Source organism: Saccopteryx bilineata, chromosome 1 (assembly GCF_036850765.1).
Source record: "Saccopteryx bilineata isolate mSacBil1 chromosome 1, mSacBil1_pri_phased_curated, whole genome shotgun sequence".
Taxonomy (NCBI): Eukaryota; Metazoa; Chordata; class Mammalia; order Chiroptera; family Emballonuridae; genus Saccopteryx; species Saccopteryx bilineata.
This window is the reverse complement of record NC_089490.1, coordinates 148401204-148420671: the sequence shown is the minus strand read 5'-3', so window position 1 is coordinate 148420671 and position 19468 is coordinate 148401204. Positions and strand designations below refer to the sequence as shown.

The 19468-nt window shown below is 46.6% G+C and overlaps 1 protein-coding gene across 3 annotated transcripts in view; it reads left to right on the top strand.

Moving 5' to 3' along the window:
- Positions 1-19468, top strand: part of OLFM2 (olfactomedin 2) — a 98670-nt gene that overhangs the window by 2453 nt on the left and 76749 nt on the right. The window contains exon 1 of one of the 3 annotated variants that reach the window (XM_066272652.1): positions 16437-16721. The exons of 1 other annotated variant lie outside the window; for it this stretch is intronic. In XM_066272652.1, the coding sequence (XP_066128749.1) occupies positions 16587-16721 (135 nt within the window). In that variant the 5' untranslated portion in view covers positions 16437-16586. Of the gene's footprint in view, positions 1-16436; positions 16722-19468 lie in introns of those variants that run through there. One more of the 3 variants, XM_066272662.1, reaches the window with a different exon arrangement.

Sequence of the window (19468 nt, the reverse complement as noted above, 5' to 3'; positions counted from 1 at the left end):
GTCTGAAGAATGGATGCTTTGATCCCTCTCCGCCCCCTCCATCGCTTCCCAGAGCCACCTCCTTGGTCCCTGCTGGCGTCTTTTCTAGGAAGCACTTATTTGTCCATTCAATCAACAGATATGATTCAGCATTGGGATACAGCCATGAACCAAGTAATCAAATCCCTGCCCTCCTAGAGCCGATCTTCTGGCAGGAGAGAGACAAGATTTTTATAAATACACAATACAATGTCAAAACAATGTATAATTTAAGTGTCATAAAGAATTAGGAGGCGAAAGGGAATTAAAGAGTAATGGTGGTAGGGTGGGGGCTATTTTAGCAGGTGTGGTTAGGGACAGTGTCTTTAAGGAGGTGGCAATTGGGGCTACACGTGAAAGATGTGAGAGAGGGAGCCTTTTAGGTAAGCAGGGGAAGAGCGTTCAGGGCAGGGAGCAGCAAGTGCAAAGGTCCTGAAGTGAGAACAAACTTGGTGAGTTTGAGGAACATAAGGAGACTGTTACGCTGGAAAGGAGTGAGCTAAAGGGAAGTTTTGGGGAGATGAGATTAGGGCAGTCATAAGAGTGCAGGTCACATGGGAATTTGTGGGCTGTGGGCAGGAGTTTGGATTTGACCCTGAGAACAGGGGAATAGCACCTGTCAGAAGAGTTGTCCATCTACCCACAGTCTGTCTCGGATGTTCTGGGTGTGGCCATGAGTGTCTTGGAGCTGCCAGAGAGCTTTCTCTATGGGAAAGATGACCATTTCTGACCACTAGATCTTCCCTATCCAGCTACATCTTTGGCACTGTGTGGGTTTGGGATCACTTCTTTCCTGGGGTCCCCATAGGATAGGACAGGAGTAGTTCAGTTTACATTGCATGCTTCAGTGCCTTTGTACTTGCCATTCTGTCTCCCTGGGATGCTGTTCCTCCAGGTAAGTACTTGACTCCCTCTCCTTTTGCTTAACGTCACCTCTTACAAGAGGCCTACCTTGAATGTCCGTCTAAAATAACCTCCCCACTACCATTCTCTGAGCCCTTGCTGTGTTATTTTTCTTTATAGCCTTTGTCACTACCTTTACATGATTTGTTCATTTATTCATAGGTGCTCAATAAATATTTGTTGAATGAATGGATGGATTCTCCTCCTCCCACAGAATCTTTTCTTTCTCAAACCCTGGGACTGTTGTGCCAAGGGAGAGTCAAGGAAACACTGGGCCCTTGCACATCCCATACCCATTTCAAGTCAACCACTGCTCCTGGATATGGAGCATCAGGAAAACTCCTCTTCATCTGTGCCTAAAATTTTACATTGTAGGCAGTGGAGAGATCCAGCCAGTTCACACCAGTTCAGCAGAACTTATACCTAATTTTTTGTTGAATTTGGAGAACTGGTTGTTAAATGGCACTTTTGTAATATTTATTCATTTCATAAAACTCATTATACCTTTGATGAAAGACCACATTTTAATTCCTTCGCCTTTGTTACTTCAGTAAGCAAACATGTAACATAAAGCAAAAAAGTGCCAAACAACCAGGGGGTGACAAGCTGTCATTTGTTTCAGCTTTGTGTTACACCCAAAATTCCCCTGAGGTATTATGAGTATTATTTAATATTTTTCATTAATATCTTAAAACTTTCTTATAACATAATCTAGTTTTGTGTACCTCTTTTATTGTTCTTTTTAAGTATTAAGTGCATGAGATAAACTATCTTTTGGTATATCTTTTTTATACTTAAAATGATCATTATTAGGGCAGAGGACCGGTTGTTAAATTATTTGAATCCCACTAAGGTTTATAGGGCACCATATTTTTGGGTTAAAATGCTGCTTTCCTAGTCGCCTTTGGAAAATGGAAGTTTCCCAGGTGGAGGAAAGTCTAGGGAAACCTTAAGGACTCCTAGATCATAAATGAACTGGACATTTTCTTTGTACAGAAGATCCGGGTTGGGGCTGGGCCCAAGATGAAGGACCTGGGGCGACACCTAGTGGTGGCATGAGGTTTGTGCAGAGCCTGTGTGTGTGTGTGTGTGTGTGTGTGTGTGTGTGTGTGTGTGTGAAGTGTGCTGGCTGATATCTCTGTGTGTATCTGGGCCCCATCCAGGGTGAAGCAAGTGAAGCACTCACCTCTGGCGCAAAGTTGAAGGGGTGCCAAAAAGCTCCAAAATCAAGAGAAATAACATCCTAATTCAGTATCTTAAGAAAATCAAAATTAATTCCAAAAATCTATGATGAACAAAAATATCAAAATTTAAAATAAAGACAGGATCCAACTCTGCACTTGCACAACTCACATCACTTGCTTCACTTTAACCCTTGCTCTATAGGAATCAGCCTTGTAGTGTTTACGGGTATGTGTGTATGTTTAAGGATTGTGTGCTTAGCATTGGCCAAGCTGGGCACAGAGACATGTGTGTGCCACACTCATGTCTGTGGTGTGTGTGCACACAGTGACACTGTGTCCTTATGTGTCAACTGTGTGGGTGTGTGTAGGTTTCTTATGAGCCCAGTGGCTGGTGTGGGCAATGACTTTGTGTCCCCAGAATTTAGCATCAGTACTTGGGAGGCAGTAACTTTCCCTTTTCCCTTATTCGTGGCTTTGCGTGTTCATTTAGGAAGCATCCACTGGGAGCCTTCTGTGTGTCGAGCCTTAAATCAGACACCAAAGGCTGGGTTACAGTTTGAGCTCTCAAGGGGTGGGATGGAGATTTAACTTCTGTGGTACTGGGTCTGGTTGTGCTGAGAAGGGAGTTGTGACAGGAGCAGGAGACTGTTCGCACTTTTCAGGAACTTTTGACTGAGAACATCAACATGTCTTCACTCCCATAGTGGAAGCCTGGTCTATGTTACGACCTCTTCCACCCAGAGCTCAGTCACAAACCAAAAAGAAACCATATGGAGCAGAGAGGAGTCCGAACAGATTCCATGAAGTCTGTTGTAAAGAAGTTTATCTGCAATGGGAGCCCCAGGAGGCTCCCAGTGCCTGTTTACTCTTTCTTTACACACAGTTCTAACTGTCCTGGGCAGGGAAGACAGGGAGTCAGTGTGGAAGACAGAAACCAAAAGCAAAGTCAGTTGAAGCCATTGAATGAAATGGCAAATAGCTCCTTACCTTTTAGGCCCCGAGAGAGTTCTGGTTATTCCCAAGAAAAACATACTATAGTATGCACATGATGAGCCAGATTCTTTCTTTCTCTCTTTTTTTCTTTCTCCCCCACCCCTCTTTATTAAGTGAGAGGCAGGGAGGCAGAGACAGCCTCCTGCATGTGCCCCAACCAGATCTACATGGCAAGCCCCTATCAGGCAATGCTCTGCCCATCTGGGGCTGTTGCTCTGCAACTGAGCTATTTTATTTCCTGAGGCCAAGGCCATGGAGCCATCCTCAGTGCCCAGGGCCAACTTTGTTCAAACCATTTTAGTCATGGCTGTGGGAGGGGAACATAGAGAGAGACAGAGAGGGGGTTGGAGGGGCAAAACAGATGGTCGCTTCTCCTGTGTGCCCTGACCGGGAATTGAACCCAGTATTTCCACATACTGGGCCCATGCTCTACTGCTGAGCCAACTGGCCAGGGCGCCAGATTATTTCTATTTCTACTTTTTCTAGTAATCTGTATGTGAAATACATGAAGTGAGGCACTGGGGATATGATGGATTGTGACACAACTTGCTGTGGAGGGGTTCTCAGGGCCAAGTTGGGGAGCATGCAGCAGGCACATGGTACAATGTGCAAAATATCAAGAGTCAGGCAGGCTTCCTGGAGGAGGTGGTATTTCAGTTGGGCCTTAAAGAATGAGTGAATGAAGATTAGAGGGTGGACATTCCATGCAGAAGAAGGTTGTTTGGCCAAATTAGCAAGACTTATGGCATACAGTGGGTTCTGAAAACGAGAGTCAGGTGGAGTGGGGATGGTGCTTATGGGAAGGTGAGAAAGGGGGTGAGCTTGGAGAGGTAGATTGTGATCTGGCTATTAGGGCCTTGAAAGCTGGTTGAGGATTTACCAATTTATTGAGCTGGCAATAGAAGGCTGTGGAATGGGATGTGCATGTGGATGTGTGTCTGTTTGTTTAAATAGGTCTTTAAAAAAAACCTTCAGCAAAATACACATACCATTTACCACCTTATCCATTTTAAATGTACAGTTCAGTAGTACGTTCACATTTTTGTGCAACCATTACCACCATCTATCTCTAGAATTCTTAATTTTTCTGAACTGAAATTTTGTCCCAATAAAAAATAATTCTCTATCCTCCCTCCCTCAGCTCCTGGCAAACATTTTACTTCCTGTCTCTCTGAATCTGATTCCCCTAGGGAACTCATATAAGTGGAACCATATGGTATTTTTCTTTCTTTCTTTAAAATTTATTGAGTTTTAGAGAGCGAGGAAGGGGAGGAGAGAGACAACATTGATTTGTTGTACCACTGATTTATATATTCATTGGTTGATTATTCTATGTACCCTGACTGGGGATCAAACCCACAACCTTGGTATATTGGGACAACACTCCAACTAAATGAGCTACCTTGCCAGGGCTAGTATTTTTCTTTTTTTCATTAAAGTGAGAGGAGGGGCGATAGTGAAACCGACTCCCACATGCACCTGACCAGGATCCACCTGGCAACCTGTCTGGGGCTGATGCTCAAATCAACCAAACTATTTTTAGCACCTGAGTCTGAGGTGCTTGGACCAACTGAGATATCCTCAGCACCAAGGGCTGACACTTGAACCAGTCAAGCCACTAGCTGCGGGAGGGGAAGGGGGAGTAAAGGGGGAGAAGGTAAGGAGAGAAGTAGAGGGTTGCTTCTCTTGTGTGCCCTTGACTGGGAATTGAACCAGGGACATACATATTGCTGGGCCAATGCTATATCCACTGAGCCAGATGGCCAGGGCCAACTTTTTGTAACTGCCTTACTTCATTTAGCACAATGTCCTCCAGGTTTATCCATGTTGTAAAAAGAAATTTCATCCCTTTTCCAGGCTAAATAATATTCCATTGTGTGTATATATGACATTCATCCTTTGGTTGCTTCTACCTTTTGGCTATTGTGACTAATGCTGTTATGAACATGGGTGTACAAATATCTGTCAAGACCTTCCTTTCAGCTCTTTTGAATATATGCCAGAAGTGGGACTGCAGGTTATATGGTAATAATGTGTTTGTTTTTATTTTAAACAAGAACTTTTGCTTTGTTTTGTTGCATCTACATTTATTCTAGATTTTACAATAAATTCAATTACAGCTTTAAATTAGATGATAATATATGACTTTTTATCTTAAATTATTCTGATTATTTTGTAAGTAATCATTTTCTATCTGGTATCTTATGTTAAACAAGAAGGTTAAACAACAAGATGCTTGACTTGAAGGGAAAACAATCTAGGATAGTAAGTTGGGATGGTAATTTGTCCCTGCTTAAAGACAGATTGCCCTACAGGTAACTGCTACATACAGAAAAATTATAAAATTGTCCTTGCTTTTACAATGATAAATAAAAAAATGTTAAAATTCTGCAATCAAATAAGGTATGCAAGGATATTTATTTATATATTTATTTATTTATTTTGTTAAGCAGTGAGAGCAAAATAACTTACTGGGATATAAAGAGCTAATTTATGAGGTCCCAGGTTCAATTCTCAGTCAGGACACACAGGAGAAGTGCCCATCTGCTTCTCCACCCCTCCCCTTCTTGTTTCTCTTTCTCTCTCTCTCCCCCTCTTGCAGCTATGGCTTGATTTCAGTGAGTTGGCTCCAGGCGCTGAGGACGGCTCCGTGGCCTCCGCCTCAGGTGCTAAGAAGAGCTTGGCTGCTGAGCAATGGAGCAACACCTCAGACGGGCAGAGCATCACCCCCTAGTGGGCTTGCTGGTGGATCCCGATCAGGGCACATGTGGGAGTCTGTCTTTGCCTTCCTTTCTCTCACTGAATTAAAAAAAAAAAAAGAACTAATTTGTTTCCTCTAATGGAGAAAGTGGGTATTTTCACAGAATCAGTGTTTTTCCTCCATCCCACCTCCATTTGATGTTGATCAAACATACCATTGACCATTTAGTTAAAACATGCAAATGTTGTGCACCTACATCAGTTACTTTATACACGAGAAAGGAATGGGGAAGGGGAAAATGAAAGGATAGAAAAAGCTATACTGTAGTAGTCAGGATGTGGTGGGACCAAATGGCAGTTTTCAAATTGAGAATGTCTCCTTGATCTGGAGGAACAGAGTTCTGAAGAAAAGAAGCAGGCTCCCTTTTTAGTAGACACCTCCTGTCTGCTACTCAAACACAAGAACTGTATTTTCATCCTCCATGTCCAACTGTGCAGACGTGTCTGTTTCATTGATTGACTGCCCCTCAAATTGGAATCTGATCTGCCTCATTGACAAACCCTGTCCTTCACAATAGGCTTTCGTTAGTTTTCATTAGTTCATTAGTTAAACTGCACCACAGAACCATCCTGCCCTGCCACCTTCAATTTAATATGATTGTTGTTCTCATTCTTGACTCATCCTTGGGCTTTTTGTAGGCTGGCGGGGGAGTCTCAGCTGCTGCTTCACAAAAGAGGTACTAGGCCCGCACTGACTGAGAACACAAGCAGCACCGGGAGCCAATAGGTATTTAATTTTTTGAGGAACTTCCATATTGTTTTTCCTAGTGGCTGCACCATTGTCCATTCTCAGCAACAGTGCACAAGGGTTCCAATTTTTCCACACCCTCACTAACACTTACTATGTATTATCTAACTTATGATTCTGGCCCATCCTAATGGGTGTGAGGTGATGGCTCATTATGGCTTTGACTTACATTTCATTAAGGGTTAGTGATATAGAGCGTTTTTTCATGTGTTTAATGGTCACGTGTACATCTTTTTTTTTTCTTAAGTGAGAAGCGGGGAGGCAGAGAGACAGACTCCCACAAGTGCCCCCACTGGGATGCACCTAGCGAGTCCCCTACCAGAGGATGCTCTGCCCATCCAGGGCCATTGCTCTGTTGCTTGGCAACCAAGCTATTTTAGTGCCTAAGGTGAGGCCATGAAGCCATTCTCAGTGCCCAGGGCCAACTTGCTCCAACTAAGCCATGCCTGTGGGAGAGGGAGAGAGAGACAGAAAGAAGGGAAAGGGGGAGGGGTGAAGAAGCAGATGGTCACTTCTCCTGTGTGCCTTGACCAGGAATCGAACCCATACAAACGCTGGCCTGATGCTCTACTACTGAGCCAACTGGCCAGGGATGTACATCTTCTTTGGAGAAATGTTAAGTCCTTTGTCCATTTTTTTTTTTAGATTTTTATTCATTTTTAGAAAGAGAGGAGAGCAAGAGAGAGAGACAGAGAGAAGGGGGAAGGAGCAGGAAGCATCAACTCCCATATGTGCCTTGACCAGGCAAGCCCTGCGTTTTGAACTGGCGACCTCAGTGTTCCAGGTCCACGCTTTATCCATTGTGCCATCACAGGCCAGGCAAGTCCTTTGTCCATTTTTAGCAAAAGAACTTAACTCAAAGGAACCACTGAGCTAAAGCCAGCCCATTTTGTCCACTTAAAATTTTTTATTGTTTAAAGAGGCTTTAAAGACAGGAATGAGACATGGTTGGATTTGTATGAGGGAGAGATCCCCCGGCTATAACATGGCAGACAGACTGGGGTGGGAAGAGTAAAGGCGTGAAGACAGAAGTATTTCAGGAGCTGGCAAGGCCTGAGGCAGATTGGTGGCAGCCAGAGGCACAGTAAGACTAACACTTCGGCGTGCGGAGTGGACAGAGGGTACTTTTCCTGTCTGATGTCTGAAGTTCTTAATAAGGCCTCCTCTCTCCTTCCCACCTCCTCCTGGAATTCAGAACCAAGCAGGAAAGTGGAGATGACAGGAGAAACAGTGCACTGAGAGGAGAAACAGTTCTTCCTGAAATAAAACAGGTGGCATATTTCAACACCATTTCCCAAAACTTGCTGTAACCAGAGATAGTACTAAAACCAGCCATAGGCTAGAAGGCTCACACCACTTGTATTCTGAGGGACATGGAGCTATATATGCTTGGACATAAATTCGTGCCTTTTTATTTAAAGATTTTATTTATTCATTATGGGGGGGGGAGAGAGCGAGAGAGAGAGAGAGAGAGAGAGAGAGAGAGAGAGAGAAGGGGGTGGAGCAAGAAGCATTAACTTCCATATGTGCCTTGACCAGGCAAGCCCAGGGTTTTGAACCGGCAACCTCAGCGTTTCCAGGTTGACGCTTTATCCACTGCGCCACCACAGGTCAGGCCTCGTGCCTTTTTTTATGTGTGAATGAAATACTATGGGGGCTAAGATGGCCCAAATGATAGAGGCCACTTGGTTTAATGCAAAGGACACTTAGGTTTTGTTTTTCATGAAAAAGAGAGAGAGACAGACAGACAGGAAGGGAGAGAGATGAGAAGCATCAACTCATAGTTGCAGCTCCTTAGTTGTTCATTGATTGCTTCTCATGTGGGCCTTGACTGGGGTGTGGGGCTGGGTGGGGGTAGGTTCAGATGAGCCAGTGACCCCTTGCTCAAGCCAGTGACCTTGGGCCCAAGCCAGCTACCATGGGGTCACGTTGATGATCCTGTGCTCAAGCTGGCAACCCCGTGCTCAAGCTGTTGAGCTCAAGTCGGAGACCTCACGGTTTTGAACCTGGGTCCTCAGTGTCCCAGGTCAGTGTTCTATCTATTGAGCCACCACTGGTCAGGCAAAGGACACTTAGTTTAGCTTGGTTTGTGTTTTCTTGCTTTTCCACTAGAAAGCTTATTTTTTTACCTGCTGCCCATCAAACAGAGATGGAACTTATGTTTTATGCTTGATACCTTAATTCATATTTTTGAGTAAATTTTCTTCTTGACATCAAACCTAGCTACAGAGACATGCACAAATCATAAAGGTGCAGCTTGATAGATTGTCTTCAAGTGACAGAGTGTTGCCACACCTGGTCTAGAAGCAGAACTTAGCAAAAATCCAGAGGTCCCCTCCTGCTCCTTCCAGGTGCCACCTGCCCCTGTGGAGTCACTGCTGCATTACCGTCTCTTACCACACACTGTTTTGCCTCACCTTTTTACTTAATGAAGTCACTAAGAATGTAGTTTTTGGTATCGGCTTCTTTTGCTCAGCATAATATCTGTAAGATTCCTTCATATTTTATGATAGATTGCATATTTTCATTTCTTTATGGTGTTCTATTGTGTGAATATACCATGACATACCTAGTCTACTCTTTCTAGGCACTTGATTGTTGAAGTCTGTGGCTGACATACCGTGCGGCTAGAGACATTCTGACACACATCTGCAGTGAATGTTTGGGTATATAATGTTCAGTTATATTGAATAGTTATATTCTATGAAGACACTGTGGACACTGAATTAGTGAATACAAGTCATAAAAGGTTAGATTTCTGCAAGACTTCAGTTACAATGTATTTGGACCAAAGAACAACAGCAGACTTGTTTTATATGTGTTTCTGCTTTTAAAAACACCTTATTTAATATATATTGTTGGTTTGTTAGTATCAAACTCATAGCCAAAGAAGTATAACTCATATCTGAGTGAAATTTATCAAGCAGGTGTATTTTCTCCTGAAGACCCGTCACAGCTTTCTTGCATATTAGAGACACCAGACTTTGGCACTGTGTGTGGCAGCCACTTAAAATAGAGGAACCACCAATAAAAACCATAAAAATATGAACAGTTTGGCACTAAATAGACTGAAAAGGACACATTTACAGTTAGGAGAGCTGAAACAAGAAGGCAGAGTATGGCCATGCTGGACCTCAGCTGGGAACCTGTTTGTGGGTGACCAAAATGTTTGCCACTCTGTGCATGTCCACGAATTACCACAGAAGTTCTGCAACTATTCATCTGAGGGTTACAAAGGAATTGTACTGAGTACATGCGCCTGCCAATATGGGGTCTGTGAATAATGGGACTCAACTGTATATACCTAAGAGCAGAGTGGCTGGGTCCTGGTGATGGTGGGGATACATTGAGCTTTAGGAGATACCGCTGAACAGCCTTCCAAAGTTCTGGAGGCTTTTCAAGGAGTTCACCAATTTACTCTTCCACTAGTAATGTCTGAGACACATTGCCACCAACACCTGGTGTAGTCTTTTTTGTTTTTGACATTCTGCTGGGTGTGTACTGATAGCACACTATGGGTTTAATTTACATTTCCTGATTACTGGTATTGCTAACTACCTTTTCATATGTTCATTGACCACTCAGGTATTTCCATGTGAGAAATGTCTGTTCAAGTCTTTTGCCCATTTCTCTATTAGGCTGTCTGCCTTTTTCTTATTGATTTGTAGGACTGTCTCTATTTATCGGTACATGTTTTATAAAAATATAAATTCAGGACACAAGTTCCTTATTGGTTATAAAGATTGCAAATACCTCCTCTTACTCTGTGGCTTGCTTTTTCATTCTCCTTATGGTATCTTTGATCAACAAAGACTTTAAATTTTAATTTTTTTCCCCTTCAAGGTTAGTGTTTGTTACTGTCCTATTTTAGTGATCTTTGCCTACTCCAGAGTAATATAGATATTCTAAAAACATTATTGTTTACCTTTCACCTTTAGAATGTACAATCTACCTGGAATTGATTTTTGCATATGATGTGAGGTAGGGCTCAACACTCTTTCCTCTGTGAATAGGTCTGATTGACCCAGCACTATGTAGCCTGTCTGGGATGGAATCCTGGAGGCCTTTGGGAAAGTTTCTTAGCATCTCTATGCCTCCATTTCCTCATTTTAAAAAATCACAATTATAATCCTATCTACTTCATAGTGGTATTCTGAGAGTTAAATAAGTTATTCCATGTCCATCATTTTAAATGGAACCTAGTACATGATAAGCGTTTAATAAACTATCAATTATTATTATTGTTTCTGACAGTTATGCACTTCTTTCCTCCGGGGACTTTGCAGAGGAAATACATTACTTTCCATAGCTCCCAACTGTAGTGCATTCAGGCTGATATAACAGAATAGCCCAGATTGGGGGTTGTTTATAAACAACACAGATTTATGTCTCACAGTCTGGAGGCTGGGAAGTCCAAGATCAAGGTGCTAGCAGATATGGTGCCTGGTGAGAGTCCACTTCTTCATTTATAGATAATGTCTGCTTGCTGGGTCCTCACGTGGTGTAAGGGGTTAGAGAGCTCTCTGGGGTTTCTTTTATAAGGGCACTGATCCCATTCATGAGGGCTGCACACTTATGACCTAATCACCTCCCAAACACCCCACTCCTAATACCATTGCCTTGGGGGTTAGGGCTTCAACATATGACTTTTGGGAGAACACAAACATTCCATCTACAGCACTCCCAAACACCATGCTTAGAGTCATGATGATGATGGAGAGGAGGAGATACTTTCTGGAGATCTTTCTACATCCAAATCACGGCATTAATGCTGGCTTAGATAAGGTAGGAAGAGAAAAAAGAGACAGAAAGGAGAAAGATCTGTAGTTTCTAACTATGGGTACACCGGGGCCATCCATGTTCCCAGGAAGCAAGGAACACAGGGCACAAATTTTTTTTTTTTGGGGGGGGGGAAAGAGAGAAAGACAGAGAGAGAGAAGTGGGGGAGGAGCTGGAAGCATCAACTCCCATATGTGCCTTGACCAGGCAAGCCCAGGGTTTCGAACTGGCGACCTCAGCATTTCCAGGTCGACACTTTATCCACTGCGCCACCACAGGTCAGGCCACAGGGCACAAAATTTAACACAGAACTCATTCTCCTGTCAGTGAAAGCACAGGCCACCTCAGGGAAGGGGGCTTGCAGGCAAAGTTTAAGAACATTCCCCTCTTTTCACAGTTTTATTTAGGTATAATTTACATACCATAAAGTCCACTGGTTTAAGTGTACAATTCAATGGCTTTTAGTAAATTCACAGTTGTGCAAAAATCACCCCAATCCAGTTTTAGGACATTTCTACCCCCCTCAAAAGATCCCTTGTCTCCAGTCGCAGTCCATCCTCACTCCCACCTGAAATTATGAAACTTCCTGAAATTAGTGATTATCTTGCTTCTTTCACTTAGTCAAATATTTTTGAGGCTTATCCACATTGTAGCATGTGTCAGTGTTCATTTCTTTTCAGTGCTGAATGGTATTCCATTGGATGGATGGACCACAGTTTATCCATTCACCAGCTGATAGGCATTTAGGGCGCTTCCTTCATTATGAAAAATACTGCTATGAATTCATATATAAACCTTTCCATGGACATGTTTTTATTTCTCTTGGGTAGATGGAACTGTTGGGTCTTATGGTAAGTTTCTGTTTAACTTTTTAAGAAGCTGCTAAATTGTTTCTCAAAGTGGTTGCAACGTTTTATATTTCCACTTGTAATAGGTTCAGGCTTCCCCACATGTTCACCAATACTTGGTACTGCCTTTTTGTTGTTGTTGTTTTGTTTGTGTGGGGTTTTTTTTGTATTTTTCTGAAGCTGGAAACGGGGAGAGACAGACAGACTCCCGCATGCGCCCGACCGGGATCCACCCGGCACGCCCACCAGGGGCAACGCTCTGCCTACCAGGGGGCGATGCTCTGCCCCTCCGGGGCATCGCTCTGCTGCGACCAGAGCCACTCTAGCGCCTGGGGCAGAGGCCAAGGAGCCATCCCCAGCGCCCGGGCCATCTCTGCTCCAATGGAGCCTTGGCTGCAGGAGGGGAAGAGAGAGACAGAGAAGGAGGGGGGGGGGTGGAGAAGCAAATGGGCGCCTCTCTTATGTGCCCTGGCCGGGAAACGAACCGGGGTCCCCCGCACGCCAGGCCGATGCTCTACCGCTGAGCCAACCGGCCAGGGCCGGTACTGCCTTTTTGATTGAGGTTGTCCTGGTGGATGCCATGAGCTATTAGTCCTGTGAAATGCATAAGTGGAGATGTCCAAGAAGTAGATGGGCATAGGGGTCTGAGGTCCAGGTGGGGCTCTGCGCTGCAGCTATAGCTTTGAGAACCCTCAGCTGTAGATTCACTTGGTCAGTCAATCAATGATTTTTTGGGCACCTACTATGTGCCAATCAGTGTCCTAAGTCTTGGGGATGCAGTTGGGAAAACTACAGACATGTAGGTACTCTTGAGAAGTTGCAAGTCTAGTGGAGGAGACAGACCATAAACAAATAAAAGTATAATGTTACATGCTGTTAAAAAAATAGAGCAGTGTAAGGGACAGAGAGTGGTGGGGGCTACCGTTGGAGATGAGTTGCCAGGGAAGATCTACAGTGGCCATATTACTCAGAGTGCAGTCAGGGAAACAGAATACTCCAGGGTTTCAGAGACAGGATATTGGTTGTTAGATGGGAGAGTTGAGAAGCCACACTGATGGAATAATCATGGAATCCAGCAATAAGCCATAGTATAAAGCTATTAGAGGGACATGACAAAGGGTGGTGTGAGGAGAAAGGGACTCTGGTGTGGCTGTTGTCAGAACCCATGACCAGAAAACAGAAAAGAGAAACACCCTGGCTTCTTGCTTTCTCCCCACACTCCAATCTCCCTCCAGTGCCTCCCACTGGATGAACCTAACAGGAAGCCAGTATACAAAGGAACCTGGGAAATATAGTTTTCTGGAGACGGGTAGGGCATGTATCTTACCCATACAATAATAGAACAACTGGTATAAATGAAGTAAATGAGCAAACCCTATGTGTGTCTGTGGTAATAGTATTCTGGGTAAAGGACAACCAGTGCAAAGGTCCTGAGGCTGTATGGAACCAAAGCCCTGGGAGTGGGTGTGATGGTTGAGGCTGTGTACAGAGTGAGAAGGGCCAGGGACCTATGGCAAAGTCCTGGGAGGTATAAATATTTAGGGAAAAGGCAGAAGACAGTTATGGTGCCAGCTAGAGAAGTGGGGGCAGAACTAGAAAATGATTAGGAGTCTGAAATCAAGGGATAAAGGACTTTCAAGAAGGAGGGAATGCTCCATGAAGACTAACTTGTGAGAGTGAATAAATGAGGGCTCATGAGAGGCTGTGGGACTGGCAAATCGGGAGGTCATTGGCTCCTTTGGTGAGAGGAATTTTGGGAAGATGGAGGAGGTGGGAGGTGAGGAAGTAGAGACAGCAAGGGCAGATGTGACCACTCCCTGGAGAAGCCTGGCTGGAAGGAGCTAGAGCAGTTTCCTACAGCACCAATGGTGAGTGAGAATACCATTGAGTACCAAATTCTCTAAGCCAGGAAGCCAGTTTTGGTGTGTAAAATCAGACAGAACTGGGACCCCCTTTACCTGCAGGGTCACCTCGAGCTGATCTCTTCTCTCTGAGCCCAGTTTCCTCATCTGAAAATAGGAAAGTCATTGTACCTTTCATGGGAGGTTGCAACAACTGCTCAGTAAGCACATTTGCACAGTGTTCAGCACTCATAAATGCAAGCTGTAGTGTGAGTAGACAAGGACACATCTCATTTTTTTTTTTAAGTGAGAGGAGGGGTGATAGACAGACTGCCACATGCGCCCTGACTGGGATCCACCTGGCAACCCTCCTCAAATCAACTGTACCATCCTCAGCACCTGGGGCCAATGCTCCAACTAATCTAGCCACTGTCTGAGAGGGAGGAAGAGAGAGAAGAGGGAGAGGGCGGGGAAGAGAAGCAGATGGTCATTTCTCATGTGTGCCCTAACCAAGGATTGAACCTGGGATGTCCACATGCCAGGTCAATGTTCTATCCACTGAGCCAATATGCCAGGGCCACATCTCATTTTTTAAAGTTCATTTTTAGTTGCAAATAATAAGAACAGCAGCTACTATTTAGGAAACACTTTGCATGTCCTAGACACCCTGCAAAATGCTTAAGCACCATCACCCTCTCTCCCTGAGCTCACTCTGCTCCAACCACATGGCTTTCTCCCTGTTCCTTGAACCCTTACACTCCTGCCCAGGGCCTTTGCATTTGCTGTTCCAATTGCCTGGAACTCTTCCCTCAGATATCCAAACGACTCCCTCCCTCACTTTTTTCAGGTCTCTGCTCAAATGTCACTTTCCCCAACCACCTTGTTTAAAATTTGCTCCCCTACTTATTCCTCTGCCCATCCGAATCCCAGTATCTTGTTTTATTTTTGTTTGCCTATTTCTTGTCTGTTTCCCTGACGGAATGTTCCCTTCTACAAAGGTGGGCATTTTGTTTGTTGTTCACAGTATCTGGGACATAGATGCTCAATATATTACTTGATTCTTAGGACTCTGGAGCCCTTTACACATACATACATATTAGGTCCATGGTCCTTACAACTACCCACTTGCACGGGAGGAAGTTGAGGCAGAGAGGTCATTGCTGGAGGTCACACAGGGGCAAAACCTACCATTCGATGTTGCTAAGCTCAGAAAAAAGGACAATTCAGGACCTGCACCCCCTTTTTCGGAGCTGCTCCCCAGGCGAACACTACAAACGTCTGAGTCATCGCCGCCTCCAGACGGCGGCGGCAGCGGACTGAGGGCGGCGACGGCGCGAGGTGATGCGGGGACGCCAGGAGGGGGCGTGAGTGCAGGGAAAATAGAGGAAATTAAACCCGCCGGGCGCTCCTCGCGCCAGCCTCGTTGCCCCCGCCGCCGGCTAGTGCGTGGGTGGGAAGTGCGGGGACTATGTATGCACTTCACGCCCCCTGAAGGAGCCGGCCCTGGAACCCTGGGGCCTGGAGGAAGATCCCAAGTGTCAGTTCCCCGCCCCCACCCCAAGTTCAAGTTGTTCGTGGAGAGCCGCCTGGGACTTCTTGTCGGCCAAAGGCTAGCATCTGTCTCCGCCCTACCGGGTCATAATGCCGTCCCTGGGTGTCCTGGGGAATCCTCCCGCTGCCCTAGTGACTCCCATTGCCGCACCTTCCTCCTAGTCACACGTCTACTGGCTTCGGACCCGCCACTCTGGACTTCACTCGTTCCGAAACGATCCAGTGGTCCCCAGAGTGGTCCGGGTCCAAGGAAAGCCCCTTCCCCTAGGAAAACGAGGCTGGGCTGCCGGCTTCATGGGAGCACCCCAGAGTCTCGCCCCCTACAGACCACCATACCTATCTTCCCGGGTTTTAGAGAGCTGGAGTCGGTGTCCTAACAGGAGATGGGTGGGGACTTGTGACTCCGGTCCCTGCCAGCTCTAGGTGGTCGAGGTGGGCCGAGAGCCTGGGGTTCTGTGTGGGGAGGGTGGCCCGGAAACACTGCTCGTGGGGTGGGTGGGGGAGACACCGCTGGGGGGTGGCGGGAACACCGCTGGGGGCGGGGCTGGGAATGCCGCGGCGGTGGGGGGTGGGGTCGGTGGGGACGCTGAGGCGGTACCTCTCCCAGCGGGGCGGTCTCGGGCCGGGGCGGCAAGGCCTGGGGAGGGGGGTGGGGCAGTCTGGGCGCCCCCCGCCCCCTGCCGGACTCAGGACCTGAGCCGTGACGTCACGGCGGCTGGAAGTGCCCGGCGCGTAGGCGCGGGAGGGGGCGGGGGCCTAGCCGGCGCTTTATAAGCGGAGCCCGCCCGCCCGGCGCGCGGATCCGCAGCCCGCGTCCCTCAGCCCCCCCCCCCCGACCAGCCCGACCCCGGACCCCAGCTCGCGCCCCCGGGGCGGCTAGGTGGCGAGGGACGGAGCGCCAGGCGGCTGGCGGGAGAAGGGACGCGCGGCGGGTGGCCGCGGGGCATGAGGCGGGGGCGCGATGTCGGTGCCGCTACTCAAGATCGGGGCCGTGCTGAGCACCATGGCCATGGTCACCAACTGGATGTCGCAGACGCTGCCCTCGCTCGTGGGGCTCAACAGTACCGTGTCCCGCGCTGGAGCCTCGGAGAAAATCGTGAGTGGCCACCACGCGGGGGGCGCTCCCGGGGGGCGTGGTGCCTGTGCCGCCGCCGCCGCAGCCCCCGGGGACCCCAGTCCCCCAGTTCGCCAGACCCAGGGCGCCCTCCCGGAGTAGGGGGCTGGACGCAGAGGCGGAGGAGCCTCGGGACCCCGGACTACCTCCACGCTGTTCATTATTGTTATTATTATTTATTATTATTAGTGAGCAGTGCCCGGGTGGTAGCAATGTCTTAGACTCGCTCTGGCCCGGGGCGGAGGCGGCGACGGTCCGGGCTGAGTAGGGCAGAGCCGGAGGTTAGATTTTGTCTGGCTGTGAGGGTCCCTGCCTCTGAATGGGGCAGCCTCGGGGTCTCCGAGTGCCTCCACCTTCAGGATCCCTTCCTGTTTGAGTGCTCTGAATAGTCCAGTGTCACCTATGTGTCTGTCTGCTTGTTCTTTTTCCTCTGGTTTGCTTCTCTATTTCTGTCTCCCCTTGTCTCTGTCTCTATTTCTGTTGCTCCGTCTCTGACTTTGTATCTCTTTTTTTGTGCCCTCCCCCCTTCATTACCTGTCTCACCACGTGCTGAATATTCCCACAACATGACCTCCCAAGGATTCAGAAGGGTCTCAGACTTGGGCGGGGGCTGACGCTGCTCCCAGAAGCTCCAGTATTGCCCCCCTCCTTCATCCTCCAGCTTTCCAGCCACAGAGCTTGAGGGGAGGGAGGGGAACTGAATCGGAGTTAATAGTGGTGGTCCTGGTGTCCTGAGGAGAGGGGAGGAGGCGTCCTGTGTTGCAAACTTCCCTTGGCTTCCTCCAGATATGCCCCTCTCACCTCTTCCCCTCTTCAATCAGTTTGTGGAATGCCTCCCCATATATGGAGCTGGGATGCTTGCTCTCCCTCTCCTGCTTGAATTCCCCCCCAACTTTGTCAGCAACCTTGTTTAGCCCCCAGTGGCTACCACACCGCTTCCTTCTCTCCCTTCCATGTTGCTCCCAAGAGTTGCAGGCAAGTGGAGAGGGAGGTGCCATGTACTGTCCGGGTTTGGCCTAGCCCCTGGGGAGAAATGGCACTGGGCTTGGTGCAGATGAGGACTTTTAGTCCAAATTCTGAAGCCATTGTGTAAATCAGTGTCTTTCTGTGTGTCTTTCTATGCCTTAGTTTCACTGTGTCTGTGGGGGTGTATGTGGGGGATGGTGAGAAAGTTTATGTGCGTTTCTGGAATAAGGGTCTAAGTGTATCTTCGTGTGTGTAGGGATACATCCCAGAATGGGTGTGGGTGTGTCCCTGAATGAATGTGTCTGGGTATGGATGCATCTAAGTGTATCTGCAGTTGTATGTCCCTGACTGTGGGTTTGCATGTGTACATCTGAGTTTGTATATCTGAGTCTGAGACAGCCTTCTTGCTGTTACCTTCTGAGAGGCAAGGAAGATGTTGTCTCATTGAAATTAGAAGCCAGATTTCCCTCCCCCACCATCTAAAGAATGCAAGTTTGTATAAATGTGTGCATGTATTATGTGCAGCATATGGTGTGTAATGAAAGCATATGCTGTGTCTGGGGGATGTGTACATAAGCATGTAAGAGTGTGTCTCTGAGTTATGCTTTTGACATATTGCAAAAGTCTGTGCAAATATGTACATACGTGTGTGAGTGTTTTGTGTGTGTATAAGTGGTTACACATGTCTTTAGAAGAGTGTGCATCTATGTGTATCTATGAATAATATGCCTACCTTGTATTACTATATATGCATGGGGGTGGATTTCTGTGTGTACCATGTGTTTTCTGTAAGTATGAGTATGTGTGTGTGTGTGTGTGTGTGTGTGTGTGTATACTGTTTGTCCTGGTCTCCACTCTGGCCCATCTGTAGTTAATAGCACCTTGATCAATGCTTCCATGAAATTGCCTGCTGAAAGCTAATAGTTCTCCCGTCCCTGATCCCTGTCCCATCTTCGAGTCTCCCTAAGCCTTGCGAGAAGGGCTCTGTGAAGTGAAATGCCAAGGGACTCAGTTTGGAACCTGGAAGGGGACTCTTATATGAGGGTGCTTTAGAAGAGTCCTGGGAGTGTCTGATATATGTAGGTAGAATCTGCACATTCATTCTCCCAACTTGCTCTATGATGTGCTCTTCTGGGCCCATGACTTCACCACTCTGACCTGCAGTTTCTTCATCTGTAAAATGGGCATGATGACTCCTACCTCATAGAACTGTCATAACAGATCTGTTGTCCAGTTCCCCATCCATCCATCCATCCATTTATCTCTTTTTCCTTCCATTCATCTCTCCATCCACCTCTCTATCAATCTTTCTATTCATTATCCATCATTTGTCTCTTCATCTATTCTTCATGCATCTATCTTTCTATTCATCTATTTTCTATCCATGCATCCACCTATCCCTCCATTCAGTCATTATCCATCATCCAACCATTTCTTCATCTGTTCTCTATTTATCCATCCACCCATCCACCCATTCTTCCATCCTCCCATCCATCTTGTTTAGTCAACAAAACTATTGAGCGCCTCCTCTATGTCAAGCATGTGTGTGCTCAAAAGCCCTAGCTCAGGGCCTGACATAGTAGATAGCACTCGGAGTCCTCTCTACTCAATTACTGATAGGACTCTGAGTCAAACATCTGGGTTTGAATTCTGACCCTGCAATTTACTAGCAATATGACCTTGAGGGGAACTATTTAATTTAAGTCCAATATCTACATTAGTCAAGAAGAGTTCAGAGTCCCCATTAGACCATAGGATCCATG